Raw genomic sequence first — 21,036 nt, 5'->3', positions numbered from 1 at the left:
AACTGTAGTGGTACATGCATACATTTCATTATCATCTGGTAATGCGTGATGATCCAGTTTACCCAGCCTTTTCTTTCTTTTTTCTGTTTCATAACTGGGCACTGGAAAATACCTCTGAAATGCATGACTTTGTGTTGCTTCCATTTGTCCCCTTTCTCTTCCACAAAAACTTGCTTTAGTTCATTGTCACCCATGTTTGGAGAATGTGTACAGTGTGACCATGCAACAAAGTGCCCTATAAAGTAAATACACTTCCCTTAGCTCCTATTCTAATATTTTTCATGGCACTTCATTGTAGTTACAGAAAATGAAAAGGGTAACAATGACCCTAATGACACTGTGCTCCATATTTTTGATTTGCTGATAACTTTGATGACTTAATAGTCCTTTATTATTGCATCCATTATTATTAATTCATGCACCTAGACAAAAGGTCATTGTAAGAAGTCCATGAGTATGAATAGAAGGCAATTTTTTCTTCAGTTCTTCAATGTTTATCTTATATGACTCATGTGCTTTTTGCACAATCCATTTCTTAGTTGTCATAAGGCCTAACCGTCTGTCATCTCTGCTTAATAGTCTAAAACTACATATAACTGTATGCTGTCATTACTTAATAGATACGCCTGATAATCTGGGGGAAAAAAAACTTAGAAGGGTAAATTCTCTCTACAAACTGCTATCCCATTATTCTCTAAACGCTTGTCTTCTTCCCTTGTACCTACTTCTTTCCCCACCAGTAAAAATCTTTTTGTTATGCAATATGTAGCCTATATACAGCAAAATTCCTCTGTAATTCATTGGCTGTAATGTAAGAAGTATTCTAACTTAAATGAATGTGCTCTGTCGACACAGAAGATAATGTTCACACTCTTTCACCTCCCACTTAAATCCCAGAGGGAAGGTGGAGAGAATCCAGAAACGACCATCGAGCAATGCTCTGCCTCTACTGTACAGTTGACCCCATTCTGTCTTGTTCCTAATATGTTCCAATCTGCTGGGTTTCTCTCCTTAAAGGTGTAAAGCTAGAGGTGACCCAGAGCCTGCCATCCACTGGATCTCTCCTGAGGGCAAACTGGTATCCAACTCCTCCAGAACGTTGGTCTACACCAACGGGACTCTGGACATCCTCATCAGTACTGTGAAAGACACCGGCTCCTTCACCTGCATCTCCTCCAACCCTGCAGGTGAAGCCCACCAAACTGTAGACCTGGTCATTATAAAACTCCCCCACATCTCCAACAACACCAACAACATCCAGGAGCCCGACCCAGGATCGTCAGACATTTCCACGTCGACCCGGGGGGGAGCCAACGGGAGCAACGTGACGGGTGACGTGAAGGGCGGGGTGGATAAGAGGGTGGTGACGGCTGAGGCCACGTCATCAACGGCACTGATCAAGTTCAACTTCCAGAGGAATATTCCAGGCATTAGGATGTTCCAGATACAGTACAATGGGAGCCAGGATGACTCGCTGGTCTACAGGTAAGACTGACAGAATCACTACGGCAGTATGACGTTTACCACAGTCAGAGTCAGACAGTTTACACAATGGAAATGGAACTATGTATGGCTAATGTGGAGAGAGGGAGAGAATTACCCACGTCTGAGCTGCATAGATTAGATTAGATTAGGTTACAGTAGATTAAATGCAACTTTAATGATCCTGTTGGGATCCTGTGACTACGAAGGTGCTACAAGGGCGTTACAAGGGTGCTACAAGAGTGCTAACAGAGCATATGTTGAGACTTTTTGTCTTTGTTTATTACATTGCGGCACAGACCTAGAGTACAGGGCTAATTAGACCAACACAGAGATGAAACAGGGATGGACAGCAAAGATGCCAGACAAACTGTGACGCGAGAAAGTTCACGATCCGCAGCTTACTCTATCCTGCTGACTCACCAGTACGGCCTTCACGGGGAGAGCTCCGCTGGTCCTTCTTGACTTCTGCCGTTTGCTCAGGATTACACAGATCAGATCGATCTCGCAGGAAATGATTGCTATTTGAGCTAAATATTTACTCCGGTGAAATGGGCGAGAGGGGAATTAACAAACACATTGGAGGGGAGATCTGCCACTATTATCTGCCTTTCATATCATCTCTAATCCCCACACATACTTCATCAGCTCTCATCATCATTAGGAGCTAGGGGAGCGTTTAGATTGACCGTCTGGGTCATGATGATGGCAAAGCTCTAGGTTGTTATGAAATTTATCTCTGAAGACAGGTTTTTTTTTTTTTACTATGAGCCATGAATTTGTGATTGTTGATCTCTTACAGTCTTTATCTGTCCATGACTACACCAATATCAATCAATCACAAACAGAGATCCTTCATAGAAGAATCTGCTGGTATTATCTGCCTTGCCTAATATTCCTAATCTCTGTACATAATTCATCAGCACTTAACCCCATTCAGAGAATGCATCATCGAGAGAGAGATGGCGCCAGTGGGATTTATAGCTGTCTGTCTTTGAAAGATAACGTCATAGCTTTTCACATCAAGATAGCTTCTTCTCCTCTTTATCCGCCTCTTTTCTCTGCTGCAATCTCTCTTTTATTCACAAAAGCATAGCAGAGCCTTTGTGCATTTGTAGGATTGTCATCCTACAAAAGGCTACGTTTATACTTTTAGCCCGAGACTTTAAAACACTTGTTGGAAAGTATTAAGTTGGAGAGCACGGTGTCCACAAAAACAAACAGCTTCCTGTGCGGGCACGGGGGAGGAATGATTAGACAGCCTTTCACCACCCACCCTGGTCCTTCCTCGCTCTGTCACATCACTCAGAGCCTTTCTTTCTTCCTGTCTTGTCATCCTCCCCTTTCTTTCTCTTCCTCTCACACTCTATCTTTCCTCAATAATAAACACTGAAGTCATTTGAGCTTCTCTCTGTGTTATTTTGCTGCTCTCTTGTCTTTAGATAGCGGATTGATTTCAATTCAACACCTCTGCTGGCAAAAAGCAGCAACTCATTGATTCTGTTTTTTCATTACCCAAACAGAGAAGAAAGAAGAGGGACAGAGCGGGTGAAAAAGAAAAGACGAGTGGAAAACACAGGGGTGCGACATAGGGGAGAGAGTAGGAGGGCAAGGGAATGACAGACAAGGGAACACTGTTCTTATTGTCATATATTGTCACATATTTGCACAGACAGGGCATTTACTTTCAGGTTCAATGAAAGCTTATTGATTTGCCGCACATTGACATTTCTGCGCTTTACTCCCCCCCTGCTCAACATAATGCTCTTGGTTGTAGGGAGGGTTGCTCCATGTTTCCTTCATACTGTGAATCCAGCTCTTGGTAAACAGATGGACAGTGAGCGATAGTTTAAGCTTTAACAGGAATATCCTCCTGGTTATGTTAACCTCCTGGATGTACAATATGCTCAACATCTGAAGTAATGTAATAGTTGTTAAACTTGATTCTGTATTGAATCCTGCTGGGAAGTCCCACCTACACCGTCTTCCAGCGGGAGGTCAGGGTCAGCTGCACTCCTGGAGCTGACAGGGATTCTGTGTCTTGCTTAAGGACACTTGAGACAGGCAGATGTTTACTGATACAGTACCGGTGTTTTAAGTTCTCCTGCTTCAGTATTGTATTTCTATTCCGGAGGCCGGCCTACTGCCCAGACAGTCACAATAGGAAACTCCCTCACAAACAACAAATGTAAATAACATTTAACATTAGAACTTACAATATGAACAATGTCTACAAGTCTGTGTGAGTTAGTGAAACATTAAATATGAAATCTTGGCTGCAGTCTGGTTAGTATGCTCTCTGTATGCTAGTATTTTTAAAGAAAAAATAAGGTGTGGGCTATGTCTTTTTTTTTTTACTGTTCGTAAATATAGTGTCATGTCTTTTTCTACATAAACGATCTATCCGATTGTATTAGCTCAGTAGTTGCTGAGTGTATGACAGACAGCTGCCAGAGTATTCTAATTAAGCTTCTTTTAAGTACACCGTATCACCTTTTTAAGATGTATGTGGACCTTCAATATTTGGAGCTTTGAAGTAGCTCCTCCTGTGAGTGTGTGAAGCTAAAGATATCTCAAGCAGCTATAGTGCAGAACTGTAAACTGCAGAGTTAACTTACTGCTGTCATACTTTGGTGTCAGATTTCAAACCACTGTAAGAAATGACTTACCAGCAGGCTGTTATATTGTAACAGCAATGCAGCTGTTATGTATAAATACAATGCTTTGTCACAATTAACTTTGGTTATAAAATAAATGAATTCATTAATTAAATTGTTGCCATGCATATACATATGCCCGGCCCTAATGGGCTTACAACACACCTTAAATTCATACCAGTGAAAGCCAGGACCAGAATACAGCGCATACATTTCCAAACTACAGAGAAAGTCCAAAAATTGAAGGAGGAACAAAACAATCGAAGCGTCTTTTACTGTCCAGTCTTCAGACCATCATTGTCTGTAACATGCATAACACATTTAATATGGAGCACTGGAAAAAAACTGAATAAATAATTAAATAATCAATCACTCATAAAAAAAATCATCAGCTATTAAAATTTTTGCTCATCGTTACAACAGAATATTTCAGGTTTTTTCAAGCCATTTCGTGGAACATTAACTTGCTTACATCATCATAATTTGTACAGTACAAAATAAAACATGACTCACTTTCCACATCACACAAATCCCACAGCTCACACAATCGGTTTTCCGCTAAATATTTTTGAATCGAAGATTTTGGCTTCTAGATAAACAAGATTTAACTTATGATTCAGGGCCAATGCAGAGATGGCCTTAATGTTGGCTTTGAGTAGATATTTTCAAACCAATTCTTCATACTCTATTAAAAACATGCTTTCTTAGATATACATTATCCACCTCCTCTAAAATTAGGTAAGCTTTTTTGTCCATGTAAAACTGACCTACTCTATATAAATACCTTCTTATTTGTCCTATCCTCTGTATAAAAAATCTCTATTGAAAAATATCCAAGTTTTAAATTGGGAGGACCTGAACAGCATGCAACTGCATATTTCTTATTATTATAGTCTATTAATTTTGAATCAAAATTAATGACTTTTACAAACCTTGTCAAAAACAAAAAGCCTGTATTTTAATTGATAAATATGTAATTAGGGAATATCTTAACAAGGGAAATAACAGAACATGTAAAAAAAACTCACTCTTCAGACTTCCACTGTGGTGAAGGAAAAGTGAAATTGCAGGGGTTTTTTTCTGGGGAAATTGAGATCAATTTAGTAATTCTGTTGCATCTTCAAGACACTCATCCAGAGCACTACAATTTTGTATTCATTGTACCTAAATTGTAGGGACCTACAGGCTATGGCAAAAGCTGTAGATATATGGCTTGTATTACATGGTTACCAAAAGAAACATGTTTTGTCTTTTGCTAATGCTGCATATCCATCTGCTGCAAAATTTCAAACTTGGATGTCTAGTTTTCTGAAACTAAATTGAGTCATCCGCACAGCCCTTATCTCAGCATCGGCTGTTAACCCCTTATTTCAGGGTCAGGTTGAGTGTAGGCTTATGTCGATGAAATAATGTGCTGACCTTTTACACATGGCCCATCACAGCAGCAACACATGCACTCTTTGGCCTCACCTCACTGGTTTTATTGAACAATTCACAGCTGTGATAGTAAAACTTACCGCCGGCATGGACAACGACAACCATAAAACAGCTCTTATTCAGATGTAGAGCCAATGATTGCCTTTAAGAGTTTGAATGAATGCAAGCCATTCTGGGATTAAAGAAAGACTGCACAAATTACATGCTGAATAGATGTATTGTTTAGTCGATAAATAGGTTTAACAATGATGATGGTAAAACAGCTGTTGAAGATATGTGTGCCTTGAACAGAGAAAGGATAAAATACTGTTTTCTAATAAGCTATAATAAACATTTTGCATAATATTGGTATGTATTCAATACTTTTGGATCAATAGTAAGCCATTAAAAGGAACCTGTCAGGTTTCAGGCAGAGAAGACCCAAATGCAGATCAAAGTTAGACAGTTTATTCAAAGAGAATTAGCAAGGGAAGTCTGAGAGCTCGGGGCTAGGGCTCTCTCCAGGTCCAGGGTGTAGGGAAATCCGTGAGCTGGGAAGTGTCCAGGCTGCGGGCAGAACTGAGGCTAACAGGCAGGTGGTTGCTGAGGCGGTGGGAGTCTTCTGGGAGAGACAGAAACAAGGGTTAACCAGATGCAACAATTCACAAGGTTCTAGGCTAGTCAAAGGTTGGCTGGGGCCGACACGACATACACATGGAGATCAAACAATCCGGCGGGGACTGGATGTCTGAGCTTCTCCTTTAAGCAGTGGTGATTGAGGAATGCAGGTCAGGTGCGCTGATTGCAGATAGGACTCAGGTGAGTGGAGAGCCCACAGCAGGCACGCCCCCAGCTCCCAGACTGGAGAGAGAGAGAGAGGAAGAGCCAAGCAGAGACAAACAAACGACACGCTTACCACACGCACACCAGACAGACATCCACAACAATCACAGGCTCACAGCCGGGGCCTCGTGACAGAACCAAAATTTGGGTTGAGTTTGGTCTGGAGAACGCTGAAACTTCTGAAGCTTGGAATTATTCAGGTTTTCGTTGGCCTAAAAGTAGTGGAATTTAACATTTTGCATCTAAAATCTTGGGATAAAATTAAATTTTTAATTCTGAAATCTACACTCCCCCAAGGTAATAAAAAGGACATTATTAACAACCATAACGACTGTCGTTACAACAGCCAGGAGCACTAACGAACGAGTGGTATCCATGATCTGGGCAAATGACCCCACGGAGGTGTGTTTCCCCTCAGTTCAGAACTGAAGAAGTCTCTTGGATGAGAGATGAAACGTCTTCTAGTATCTTTAACCAAGTCCAGTTGCCCTCGACCTTAACCTTCTTTGGATAGCAGTATAGAATTTTGGAGGTTTAATTTCTCCTATGCTTCCATACTTTTAGTATGCAATAACAAAAATTACATTAAGAGCAAAAATAAGAAATAGAAATAATGTGAGCTCTGGCCCTGGCTAAGAGATATGCAGGGAAAAATCCCATTTTGGAGTTCCTCCTCATAGCTCTGAACAACTAATAGATGAGGATCGTAGGGAGCAGGCTGCTTATGAGGAATGAGAACTAAACCACACTGAGATTTTAAATGAATCAATAAAAATCTGTTTGCCTGTGCATATATCCATAAACACAAGCCCTAGAGAAGGAGCCCCAGAGGTTCATTTAAGGCTTGGGTAGAATATAGTTCAGCTACTACAGGCCTGCAGACATAAAGGCCTCAAAATATCTGCCAAATCTAAGGTTGTATTGTCTTTCATAGGGCACAAACTCTACTTTGACATTCTGTTACTGAAGAACACAGACACAAATCCCTCTCTGCCTCTTTCTCAGTCCTCATCTGCTCTGCCTGTTGTTGTTTTTTTTGTTTTTTTTTCCTCTCAGTGTTCTTTCAGCGGTTGTTTTCCACTCCAGCAGATCCATCGTGCTACAGGGGCTGGTTGCCATTTTCCAAAAAACTACACATCAAGCAAATTGTGTGGCGAGCTTTTTTATGAGGCTACACAACAGGGGGTGGGGGAGGAACTCAGGCTTTTAAAAGGCATGCTCTCCCCCACTCTCTTACACTCTGTTTATCCTTGCCAATAGTCCCTGCGGCCTAGGTATAACACCTTGCTCAGCTGTGGTAAAGGTGTAAAAAAACATCCGCCTTTATCTCCCCGTAATGTTCCAATTCTGATTTTATAGCACCATAAACATAAACCTGGCTTAACGTAACAGTGTTATTGTTGTAAGTAGTCTATGGGGTTTTAAACTTGGACAGGGATAGAAGAATAATCATAAGAGCGAGAAAAGAAGGAACATTATCAAGAAGGAATGACAGGAAAGGGAAGGAGTAAGAGAAAGGCACGGATAGGATGAAAGATGGGAGAGAGGTAGAAAAGAAGGAATAGAAAGAAGGCCAGAAAATGAAAAAGTAATTAGATGAGAAAAGAAAAAGAAAACATAATGTGAGGGAGATTAAAAACAACAGCCTTAAAAGCAAGTAAGAAGGGATAAGGGATGAAAGGACAGTATTAAGGGAGAAAGTATGGAAGGAGTCAACCACAGCATTAAAGAGAAATGTAGTTGACTCAGCTAAACTGGAGGAATGGAGCTGAGCTGGGCAGATGGAGGAGGTGTACAACCAGCTACAGATAGTGCTGAAATGTCTTACCCACATCTGGGACAGCTTTCGTTGCATGGCACTTTGACATCTACTCTGCTGCGCCTGTTTGCATTGAGCTCAGCAGTAATGAGATCTTGTAATATAATGAGAAGTGTGGAGCCTCCTTCCTCTTCATCTCCTGAAAGAAATGTTGGTCTCTTTAGCTGATAATTGGTCTGCTCTGTTCACCAGATCATCACTATATCTTTCTGCTGTTTGGTGCTGGTCCATGGCACACAGTGTGTTTTATCAGAGCTTTTTTGATGAAAACAGCTACCTTCCCGGGAACTAGGTTGATGAGAGCGGGTGAGAGGGAAACCAAAACAATAAAGTTGTGGGCCTTCAAACCAAAAGATCTTTTTAAAATTTGCTGTATGTTCCAGACTTCAAGACACACCTTTAACATTGACTTGTATGTGTAATGAAGTGTGGTTTGACTGCAGATTTCAGTTGCTAAAGCTTAGTTTGATCTGCAGCACTAGGTACGTTACCCCTAAGAGGAACTGGATGTTCATTGAACTCATTTCAAAATTTGTTTCACAAAATCTTTTATTCATACTTTTACTCTCTGGAAGCAGCAATTCATTATATCAAAATTTATTAAAACCCTCAAAATGGCAACTATGCCCTGTCTCACCTTGATATATTCTTATTAACTGATTAACTGAAACAAATAGCACTGATTTTTGGTGTGTTTCATTGATAAGAGAGGAGTTGTTAAAGGGTGAGGATAATTATAGTTTTTAGATAATGCCCTTACACACATTTAAATGAGGTGGCAATGTGTTTAATTTGGAACTGTAATATTATGTCTGTAATTAAAATGGGAATTTCTTACACTGTTTGTTTGTGGGCAAAATATCCTAATGTTCTGGATAAGTTGTTACCACCAGTGTAAAGTGTTCCACTTCATTGCTACATTAAAATTGTGGAATCATTGCTAGAGCACTAGCTAGGTGGCTAATTTTGACATTTTCAGCGACTGTGCTCCCTGAGTCTGACTTTGAACAGGCTTTAATGAATAAAAATGGATGGGGAGGTGCAAAGCCTACCTAGTCTGGGCTCAAAATCCCTGATCCACCTCTGACTACAAGCTGAGTGGGTGTATGTTAACCATTATCTCTGGCATCAGGGGCATTATGCATGGTAAAACAGAGATAAGAAGCTAGCTTCTGCATTGTTTTCTGTCTGCCTGAGAGACTCAGACCTATTAGCATGGCATTGTGCCATCTGCTGTGTAAGCCACATTAGCTTTGAGGTCAACAGTAATGGGACAGAAGTTGAACTACCATTAATCCTTTTCTCTGTGTGCTTAGAAACCAATTTGATTGAATTGTGGCTTACAGTGTGGTGTGTTGTTGTGTGAGATTGTTTGCTTATTTGTTGTGAAAATTAGCATGAAAAACTTATGTTAAACAGGAAAGAAATGAATCATGAAAAAGTCACATTACCATTTGGTGTTTGCATTATATAATAGCAAATAGAAGTGTGGGAGAAAATGAGGATAACACATGTTTAAAAAGTGCAGTGCAAAGAAAGATTTTTTAAAAACCCATAACTGCTTTTGCATGCTATTTTGTTGCCTTATCTGACAAAGTATTCCATGTTTCAGGCTATTTAATTTAGCTAGCTTGCATTGTGGTAGCATGTGAGGTCTTAGCCAGAAGCACTGAATACCATTTTCTGAAATAATTGGACAACCTACTTTTAGATATCTGTGACCCACATTTTGGTCTCATCCCTGTTTCAGCAACACTGCTGTGGAATTGTGTTTTTGTGTTCCATCACTTCTTATAAGAGTTGGTAGTGCAGTAATACTTCAGGTGCCCACTGATATTTGTACCATTTTACTTTCTTCTTTAACTTTTACCAAGAACATTTACCATCTGAAACCAGTGTATTATTAGTGGGGTTGGTGTGTGATGTCCATTTAGTAGCTTTTTCTGCTGATTTCAGTAATACCAATAGTTGTTTTTTGCTTAAAAGCTAGGGTTCAAAGCTCTTTTTTTACCTTGGAAAAAGGTTTGGCAGTTGCCAAAACTATCTCACCATTGGTCCATTTAGAAGTTGTTCTGGAACTTGACTCTTGGAATTGTAGATTATTTAGGTTGTGATTGAAGTTTGCTGCCAAAAATGCCCTAATATCAAGTATCAATATTAAAATAATTTTTACTTATCATATACTGCTTACTCTTGTATAAATATTGTTGTACAAGACTATAGTTACAACATTCAATATGTAAACCAGCAATTAAATTGTCAGACATTACTTAAAACAACCAAAAACCCAGAGGAAATCACAGGACATAACCCTCAATAAAACATGTTGTTTTTCCAGTTTGTTTTTTGTACCGATTAAACAAACTTGAAATATTGTGTTAATTATTGAGTTTTAGAGGTGTTAGGTGGATTTTGTTACCTTTCAACACAGCCAGGCAAGCTGTCTCACCTCGTTGTCTGGCGGCTGCTGGTGGTGGATTCACATTTAGCATCTTCTCATCTAACTCTCTGCAAGAAAGCCAATACACATTTTGCTATTCCTTTAAGTTAGTCAAAAACATACAGTGGACGTGTGAATGTACAGTATATCTTCAATATGACATTACCTTAAGATTTCAGTATGTAATGCTAGTTACGTAGGCCTCAGAAAACTCAGAAGTTTCACACAGTACATGTAAATTTACGTCAGATCACCAAATATGTTTCCAAAACTTCCATGCTCCTTATGAAATGCAAAAATAAAATTTCCCTGCAGCTGCATGAAACTACTAATGAGCTAGCCCAGAGCAGTGAATATCATTTAAAAACACAGAAAGATGTTGTCACACACTGTCTGACTGGGCTCTGCTGCCTGGGGAACTACAGCTAAGTTATTAGAAGCCATGGCCCCTTATCGCACAACTCCAGCTCGACCTGGAAACCCTGGTCTTGTGTGCTGAATCACTGCCATGAATGCCGTTTTTTCTCCTCCTGGAATAATGCGTGTTCGTGGCCTGTAGGTTTTGTCCAAAATTTAATCAAGTGAAATGGCCTGAAATAGAAGAATCTGGTATCATAGTTCACTGTTCTGTGCATGAAGGCAAGCATTTGTCTTCAGTCAAAAAGATGAGAGCAGCTAATGAAGATCGCATTGTCCTCCTGGCTTTGTCCCAGCTGGAGTGAGAAAAGCTAGAGTTGATTAACACACGCACACAAACACAGGCGCGCTCACGTCCGTGCACACACATACACAGTAAAGCGTTTACCACCACGTTGGGCTGCAACAGTGGTGAATGTTGGCAGGAAGCCAGACAGAGTGACAGTCACTGGGAAGAGGACGTTGTTGTGGAAGAAGAAGATTACTATAACATGCATGTGCTGTATACACACACACACACACACACACACACACACACACATATATATATATATACTGCAGACACATACTGTAAAGACATACAGTAAGTACCCAATGCATACTCATAGAAGGGCATCTTTCTCTCATGTAAAGAAAGTGAAATGAAACCGAGAAAAGCACACACACACACACACACACACACACACACACACACACACACACACACACACAGGCGCCCTGGGCTGAGGGCTTGGCAGAGCAGAGTAGATAGATTAGTGTAATAGTCTCGGCCAAGGCAATCATCTGCCCACTGTAGGGCTTCAAATACTGGCAGCAAGATCCAGCTCAGACACAAAGAAATTAGCCACAGTGAATGAGTCAGTTTGGATGAGTTCACAATGCTAACGGCACAGTCAAGAAATAATCATATGCAAGACAAAATAAAAAAAAAGAATCCACTGATTTGCATGAAATACACATTTTGTGAAATCAGCATGCAGTGGAACCGAGTCCAAACACACCAAAATCAATATGAATATTTCTATTGTAACCTGGTTTCTATCAATTATAACTGGTGACAGCTTAGCTTGCACAGTGACAATGAAAAGTAGCTATGCAATGTGAGTTTCATTGGCCGGTACGTCCGGTTGGATGAATTCTGTTTAGAAACCTTCTAATTTGGGCTGTGCCCAGGAGGAGTCATGTAGCTAATGGTTTCTTAGAAGCTAATGTTTCTGGGGTGGAGAAAAGAGAGAATGTCATTTATTCATGTGGGTACTGGCTAAGCAGCAAACAAGCCCTCAAGCAAAGTACATAATTACTGTCCATTCACAGATTTTTAGCCAAAACACATACAGTGTTTTCTTTTGGTTTTGAACTTGCCGTCGTTACTGTTTTCTAATCACCAACTGTCTGCCTTCACTGTAAACAAAACATACTAATCAATATCCAGGTAAGTAAGACTTGTCAAACATGTTCATTGTATCATTACACTTAACATAGCACTTTCCATCATAAAAAAAAAACATTAACTGAAGGATTATATTTTGGAAGAATGGTGTCCCATTCCTCCAGTGGAGTACGACATCATGAAGTGGCTTTAAAAAAAAAACTAATTTCAATTATGTATGCATAAAAAACACAAGCCTAGACATGAAATGTGTTTTTCATTATGCCAAATATATTTAAGGCATTACCATAAGAGATGTTATATTATTCAGTAGGGGTGCGTAAAACCAAAAGCAAGTACTTAAACACATATAATTTAACCTGTATTCCTATAATGATTTTGAGCAGATGTGATGGATTTAAGGCAAGTGAACTTAAGATACATATTATTCTTGTTTGAAATATGAACGTTAATATAACCTTTTGCAAATATTAGAAACTTAAGGATTATTTACATAGGTTAAGAGTTCCTTTAGGGTTTAAAATTCCCATACTTCTTAAGATTGTTAAGATCAATACAATAAAATCCATAAAAAACAGAAAACAATGCTGTTTTTAATAGCTCATTTAAAGCAAGATCTTTTTGAGATACATGGTTTCAATAGGACACCAACATTATGATACTCCTCTGTTTTCAAAAGCAGTAAATAATACGTTCTGTCGTGGCTACTCAACCGTGAGATTATGATATTTTCATCATGCAACATCAGTATAATATTATAGGGAGGTCAGTCTGAGCAGCTCTCCAGATAATGGGGAGAGATGTGTCTGCCAGTTTGTTAAAGTGCAAAGTCATAAAACACACCCACAACAGGATTACCGGCACAAAGCTCAGAACACAAACCTCCTTGGCATTATCAGCCAATACTGCCAATTTGTCACCCAGCTGCATGTTTTGATAACAACAATTTCACATAGTTTTGCATGATGACAGCAATCTAATGCCCCTCGTTTTCCATATTTACCCGGAATATCGCTCACAATACCAAGATTGTCTTAAATCAAAAGGTGCAGGCATTCATGGTAAAGAAATCCACCAAATCATATTTATAACAGTTGTTCCTGTTATACACACAATGCATATCCCAGAGACATGCAGTATTAATGAGCTAGGAAACAGGGGTCTGTGTTTGAGAGCATGACAGAGTTTAATCCTGCAAGAGAATCCCAGAATGTGTAGGCCACACAGAGTTATAAAACAAACACATTATTTTCCGCAAAGATATTAAGGCATTGCCGGCTAATGTGATGCACACACACACACACACGTTCATAGACACAAATGAAACCCAAGGCCACAGAACTAATAGGGAAATTAATCTCTGTCTGTGTATGTATGTGTATATAAATGTAGCTGCTTGTATCTGAGCTTGTAGGTGCCGCTGACACTCGCTCCAATCATTAACTTGCACACTTCATTGTCACTTTATGTGTCCCACAGACACACACATAATGGCATTGACAGTATATGTGCGTGTGTGTTGGGGGGAGCCAAGGTTTACCACAATAGTGATGAAAACATCAAGAGAAGCAAAGGGGAGAACACTCATGGTCAGCCAGCGCTCATATAGCCATATTAGTATTCATGGGGTCATATAGATGCCCACACACACATACACACACACACACACACGCACACACACACACACACACACACACTCTTACAGCCTTGAGGGCACACTAATGACCTAGGGCTACATTCATCCCCCAGCTCTTAATACTAACCATTAAACCTTAACATGTCCCCTAACCTTCACTTAACTCGAACTCTAAACCAGATGCTTAACCTGGCCAAAATAGCCCCACAGTCCTCTCAGCGCGCACGAGACCGCGAGCTGTGAACTAGCTGCCCTCTTAGGTTTTAATGAGGAATTTCATTAGCATATTAATGAGGAAATCCAGGAAAGCTGACAAGCCCATAAAGGAAAACTGAAGGACAAATGTGCACATCCTTTAGTCGAAGTGACGCGTGTCCAGTGAAGAATAACCAAGATTTAGTTCTGAGGTACACCTGTGCTACTGTGGAACTCTGTTGCTGGTTTGCGCGCTGAGGAAGGTCACCTGCCCCCATGCAACGCCCATGCAATAATAAATCATTTAATTGGTCTCCTGTCTGGCTGATGACTTTTGGGTTTTTGTTTTTGAGGATTCAGCACCGAGCTATGCACAGTGGAGCTGAGTGCATTGATTCTTAATCATTTCAATTCTTACTTCCCTGTTGGTTATTTTATTTAAATCTTTGTATTTATTTCTGCATTGCACTAATTAACTTTAAATTACATACTGCAGTCTCTTTTCCTCTGGAGGATGGTGTTAATAGGACTTGCAAAGAAGAGGGTACATTATGTTGTGCAGATACAGAAAGCATATGTGTCACGCATACTGTAAAATAGGAATGTTGTACAGTGACAATTTATGTGTAGTATAGGTTGGATGGACTGCATGGCTTGTTGTTTGTGAAAGATGTCGCTTGTAGTGACGAACCCACAGAGAAGGAGCTTTGTTTATGGGCACAGCAGGCAGCTTTTTTCAGCAAAAAAGTTGTGGTGACTAGCTGGTGCAGGACTTACCAGCTAAAGAGACAGATTTTTCCCTCAGCAGACCAACACAGAGCTAAAAGGAATGTTATGTTACATACATGTTAAGGGCAACTAGCACTTCCTTGTGGTTCCTTTAAGACTGCTGTCAGCTGAATATCATTGCTGTATTGGGTAATTGTGATCACATGGGTAGGGTCATAGTTCAGACCAGCCATTTTGGATTAGTTAGGAAAACTGATGTGAGTGAGTGATTCATCTTTGTTTTATCTTCGGCATCCACCTGTATCGAACCCTGGAGAAGCTTTGATTGTGAGTCATATTACGTGTTTTGACTTTATAGATGAGTATCGATGCAGATGTTGTTGTATAAATAAAATCATATTTGGTGAGATGTATAGATCATTACATTACCTTTTTGCCAGGTGTAGTGCAGCCATCTGTTTAATTCCAGCATATACATTTCTACACTGTTTTTAGTTACATTAATTGCCTTTTTGTGTGTCTGCTCGTAGTTTCACAGAGCAGTTGAAAACACTGTAAGAAAGCAAGTTGATGAAGACTAACAAGTAAACAGCCCTCACATTTACTTCCACGTCTCCTCATCATTTAACCCTTTTCAATGTCTAAGACATCTGTTTAGCTATCTGTCACCTTGTGTAGAGCCACACAAGCAGTGGACAGAATAGTGAAAAATCAGCATCACAGCTGGGTCAACACAGTAATCCAAACAAAGACAGCTACTTCTCCATCTACCTTGTTCATAAAGGTGTATGGCATACACAAGATGGACAACAAGGCAAACACAGAAGATCAACAGAAGGCACGCTCCAAAAGTCCTTCTGTAAAGTCACATGTGACCAGATCTGTTGCTAGTTCTTCCAATAGCTCATCAATAGCTCCATCCTCTCAATTGATGCAGTGACTTCCGAGCTAAGACATTGGAAGAACGCAAGGCATTTCTCAAGGAGAGTGGGGTTTGTTTCAGATGCTGCTCCTCATCAGATCATGTGGCTAAAGATTGCAAAATGTCCATTCAGAGTAAAGAGTGTGACAGCAATAGACATGTCACAGCCCTTCATCCGGTACCACCTAAATGAACAGTAAAAAACCCTGATTCTGAGCATGGTGGAGAGGAAAAAGAAGACGTTTCTCCTAACATAATCTCCAAATGTACTGAAGTGTGTAGTGAAGCCAACACATCCCGCTCCTGCTCTAAAATCTGCCTCATAAGGGTGCATCCAAAAGAACAACCAGATAGATCAATTAAAGTCTATGCTGTACTAGATGACCAGAGTAATAGGTCTCTTGCTCGGCCTGAGTTCTTCGACTTATTCAACCTCAAGGGCACAGATTCTCCCTTCACTCTGCGCACATGTGCTGGAGTCACAGAGATGTCCGGGAGAAGAGGAATCGGCTTTATCGCTCAGCCCTTAGATGGAAGTCTTAGCGTTCTTCTTCCCACGCTCATTGAGTGCAACTATATTCCGGACGATAGGTCAGAAATACCTACTCCTGATGCTGCCAAACAACACTCTCACCTTAAGCCTATTGCTCAACTCATCCCTGAACTTGACCCCCATGCACAGATTCTTCTTCTCCTTGGCCGGGATGTCTTACAAGTCCACAAGTAAGGGACCAGCATAATGGGCCAAACAATGCACCTTATGCCTAAAGACTTGATCTTGGCTGGGTTGTAGTTGGAGATGTGTGTTTGGGTGCAGCTCACAAGCCTAAGGGAGTCAGAAGAAAGAGAAGCTCACAATAGGGAGAGGCACAAAGCCTCTCAGCTTTCAAAACGTATGCTACTCTCATTTTTGTGGCAACCTAGTTCAGAATGCTAGAGAGCATTCACTGGGAAGTAACATCTTTGAAAGAACACGGGATGATAACAAGGTTGCCCCATCCATTGAGGACAGACGATTCATTCAGTTGATGGACAAAGAGATGTTCATAGACGATGCTAATAGTTGAGTAGCTCCCCTTCCCTTTCGCACACGAAGGCCACGTCTTCCCAACAACAGAGAACAAGCTCTGACACGCTTCACCAGTCTCTGCCGTGGTCTCAAAAGAAAGCCTGAAATGAAGAGCCATTTTCTGGCTTTCATGCAGAAAATCTTTGACCAAGACCATGCTGAAATGGCCCCACCACTACACGAATGCTGGTACCTTCCCAGTTTTGGCGTGTATCACCCACACAAGCCTGGCCAAATCCGAGTCGTGTTTGACTCCGGCTCTTCACATCTCGGCATCTCATTGAACGATGTGCTGTTGACAGGATCAGACTTAAATAACAGCTTGCTAGGAGTACTGATGCGGTTTAGGTGTGAGCAGGTAGCAATCACAGCAGATATCGAACAAATGTTCCACAGTTTCATCGTCAGAGAGGACCACAGGAACTTTCTCAGATTCCTGTGGTTCAAAGACAACGACACCACCAAGGAAGTTGTGGAATATAGAATGAAAGTCCATGTAGTCGGCAAGCGCCCTTCTCCAGCGGTTGCTATATATGGGCTATGGCGAGCAGCTCTACATGGGGAGGACGAATTTGGTGGAAATGCAAAGCAGTTCATACACAGGGACTTCTACGTTGATGATGGACTCAAGTCACTGCCTTCTGCAACTGAAGCCATCAGTCTACTGAAAGCAGCTCAAAGTATGCTTGCAGTCTCCAACCTGAGACTCCACAAAATAGCATCAAACTGCCCAGTCGCCATGCAGGCATTTCCGTCAACAGATCATGCAAAGGACTTGAAAGACCTTGACCTAGATACCAAAGCACCTCCTGTGCAACGCAGCCTTGGATTACGGTGGAACCTTGCAAATGACACTTTCACATTCCATGTCGCCAGCACTGAGAAGCCATTTACTCGAAGAGGAGTGCTTGCAACTATCAATAGCCTCTTCGACCCACACGGTCTTGCTGCTCCTATTACCATCCAAAGGAAGCTCTTATTGCGACAGCTCATCAGTGTCACAAGTGACTGGGATGCCCCACTCCCAGTGGAAAGGGAGGAAGAATGGATTGTTTGGAGAGATTCGCTCCAACATCTAGAACAGTTCGAAACCCCTCGAGCCTAAACCACAGCCTCCCTCTCCACTGCTCAACATACAGAGGTCCACATCTTTTCAGATGCCTCTGTAAAGGCTATAGCAGCTGTGGCATACCTCAAGGTGTTGGACGTTGAAGGAAAATGCCATGTTGGTTTCATCATGGGAAAAAGCCAAGTTAGCTCCCATCTCAGTCCATACTGTTCCCAGGCTTGAGTTAGGTGCTGCCATCCTGGCAGTGGAGATTGCTGAGCTGGTTGTCAATGAGCTGAACATTGACCCCAACAGCCTGAAGTTCTATACTGACAGCAAGGTGGTGCTGGGGTACATCTATAATGAAACTAGGAGGTTTTACGTGTACGTCAGCAACAGGGTGGAACGGATAAGAAAATCCACCCATCCTGAACAGTGGCATTATGTGCACACCAGCCAGAACCCTGCAGATGTTGCTACCAGGTCAGTGCCTACGGCTCAACTCTCAGACACCAACTGGCTTACTGGTCCAGATTTTCTGGCACAGTCTGGGGGGACAGACACAACCAAAGAAACCTCTTATGACCTTATAGATCCACAGTCTGATGTGGAGGTTCGATGCCACACTACTACAGCCACGGACTCCCATGATGGTATTGGTACACACCGGTTTGAAAGGTTTTCCACATGGCAACCGCTATGGCTTCTCTCATTAACATCGCACAATCCATTAGATCTGAGAAAGATGGCAACAAACAAGATTGCAATGGTTTGCATCACTGTTCGAAGTATCACACGGCTGAAAACCTGTCACAAGCAAAGGCTATAATCCTCAGATGTGTACAAAGGGGAGTATACCAAACAGAGGTGTCCTGTTTGGAGAAAGGGAAAGTCATTCCCAAAGGCAGTCCCCTGCGGAAGCTCAATCCTATTCTTGATGTCAATCAGCTCCTGAGAGTAGGTGGTCGGCTCCGGCATTCTCCACTTGAAACAGAGGAGAAACACCCTGTCATCATTCCTGGCCATAGCCATTTTGCTGCTCTACATATTAAGCACTACCATGAGAGGGTTAAACATCAAGGTAGAGTCTTCACTGAGGGAGCTATCCGCACAGATGGTATCTGGATAGTGGGGGCAAAGAAATGCATCTCCAACAGTCTGCGAAAGTGTGTTACATGTAATAGACTTCATGGTAGGACAGAGGAACAAAAGATGGCAGATCTCCCACCTGATCGTCTCAGCACTGACCCCCCTTGTACAAATGTGGGTCTGGATGTGTTCGGCCCCTGGAACATATCCACTCGTTGTACCCGAGGAGGTGCAGCAAACAGTAAAAGGTGGGCGGTACTCTTCACTTGCCTAAGTGTACGTGCTGTGCATATTGAGCTTATAGAGTCAATGGACACATCAAGCTTTGTCATGTTCTACGGCGCTTCTTTGGGCTGCGTGGTCCCGTAAAGGTCATCCGTTCTGACTGTGGCACAAATTTTAAAGGAGCCTGCAAAGAGCTGCAAATTGTCCTACAGGATGAGACTAACATTTCAAAGTACCTCAGTGAGGAAGGATGCACATGGCTGTTCAACCCACCCCACTCTTCCCACATGGGTGGAGTGTGGGAAAGAATGATTGGGGTTTCAAGACGGATCCTTGACTCCATGCTTTGTCACATTAGCCCCTCACATCTCACTCATGAAGTGCTTTCGACCCTTATGGCTGAGGTTACCGCCATAATAAATGCAAGACCCCTCACACCCATCTCAACTGATCCAGACTCACCTTGTCTTCTGACTCCAGCAATGATACTGACACAGAAGGTCTACACCCCTTGTTCTCCTCCAGGATCCTTTGAGAATGCAGATCTGTATCGCCAACAATGGAAACGAGTCCAGCACTTGACAAATGCCTTTTGGGAGAGATGGAGGCGAGAATACCTTTGTGAGAACAGCCCTCACATTTACTTCCACGTGTCCTCATCATTTAACCCTTTCAGTGTCTAAGACATCTGTTTAGCTATCTGTCACCTTGTGTAGAGCCACACAAGCAGTGGACAGAATAAGGAGGGTGATTACTTACATGCAACAAGAGGACACAAACATGACTCTAAATGAATGCTAATTTTGCTACATATATACATGAAAAAGCTCATGCTATATCAGTGTGTCATTAGTCGGTTATTGCAGGTTTACTCTTTGTGGATGACAAATTACAATTAATGAGAAGGTAGAGTATAAAAGTTGTTCTACTGTATAACTGCTAAGGGACACCACATTAGCTGTAAAAGGGATTTTTTTCAGTCAAGCCATGAAAGAATTCCAATGAAATGCTTTCGTCACAATATAAATGAAAATAGTAACATATACAGTATACATATGAAAATATGTATACTTGCATGACATGCAAGTATACTTGCATGACATGCAAGTATACACATTTTGATTAGCCTTTGTCAACGTGACCAGACTCCTAAAATCTATAACAATAGATGCTTAACTAGATAATGCTCTCAGACCTGCATCGAGGAGGCAGTCCCCTGATGAGTGATGGTTAAAATCTGTAATTCCAGAATATAGTCCTGATTGGTGGGGAACATTTGAACAACTTTAACCAGCTTTGGCGCTATTGTGCAGTTGCACCGTTATTTGTGCATGTGACACCTGTTACTGGTGGTAACAGCAAATACAAGTGAGTTTACAAACAGCAGGGCATGGTGAAAGAGTTGGTTACCTTGCTGAGAAGTTGGAGGTATGCAGCGGGTCTCCTCCTCAGCTCTTTATCTAACAAGCTCACTGTGGCTGCCTCTGACTGTTCCATTATTCCCTGCAGTATTTCAGAATGACCCCTGTCCAAAAATGCAGAAAACGGCCACTTTTTTGATGAACGATAGTGGTCAGTGCTAAGCTCACTGACAAACACATTTCCTGTGACGATTTCATAATAAAAGCCTAACTGTTTCGCCAGTCCACTGATGCTCTC

General features: G+C 41.4%; 1 protein-coding gene across 2 annotated transcripts in view; it reads left to right on the top strand.

Moving 5' to 3' along the window:
• Nucleotides 1–21,036, top strand: part of lrfn5a (leucine rich repeat and fibronectin type III domain containing 5a) — a 113,725-nt gene that overhangs the window by 86,933 nt on the left and 5,756 nt on the right. For both annotated transcript variants that reach the window (XM_046063508.1, XM_046063509.1), the window contains one exon: nucleotides 1,018–1,485. In XM_046063508.1, coding sequence (XP_045919464.1) covers nucleotides 1,018–1,485 — 468 coding nt within the window. The remainder of the gene's footprint in view (nucleotides 1–1,017; nucleotides 1,486–21,036) is intronic.

The sequence above is a fragment of the Micropterus dolomieu genome, linkage group LG11 (assembly GCF_021292245.1).
Source record: "Micropterus dolomieu isolate WLL.071019.BEF.003 ecotype Adirondacks linkage group LG11, ASM2129224v1, whole genome shotgun sequence".
Classification (NCBI taxonomy): Eukaryota; Metazoa; Chordata; class Actinopteri; order Centrarchiformes; family Centrarchidae; genus Micropterus; species Micropterus dolomieu.
This window is presented reverse-complemented; position numbering and strand designations above follow the sequence as displayed.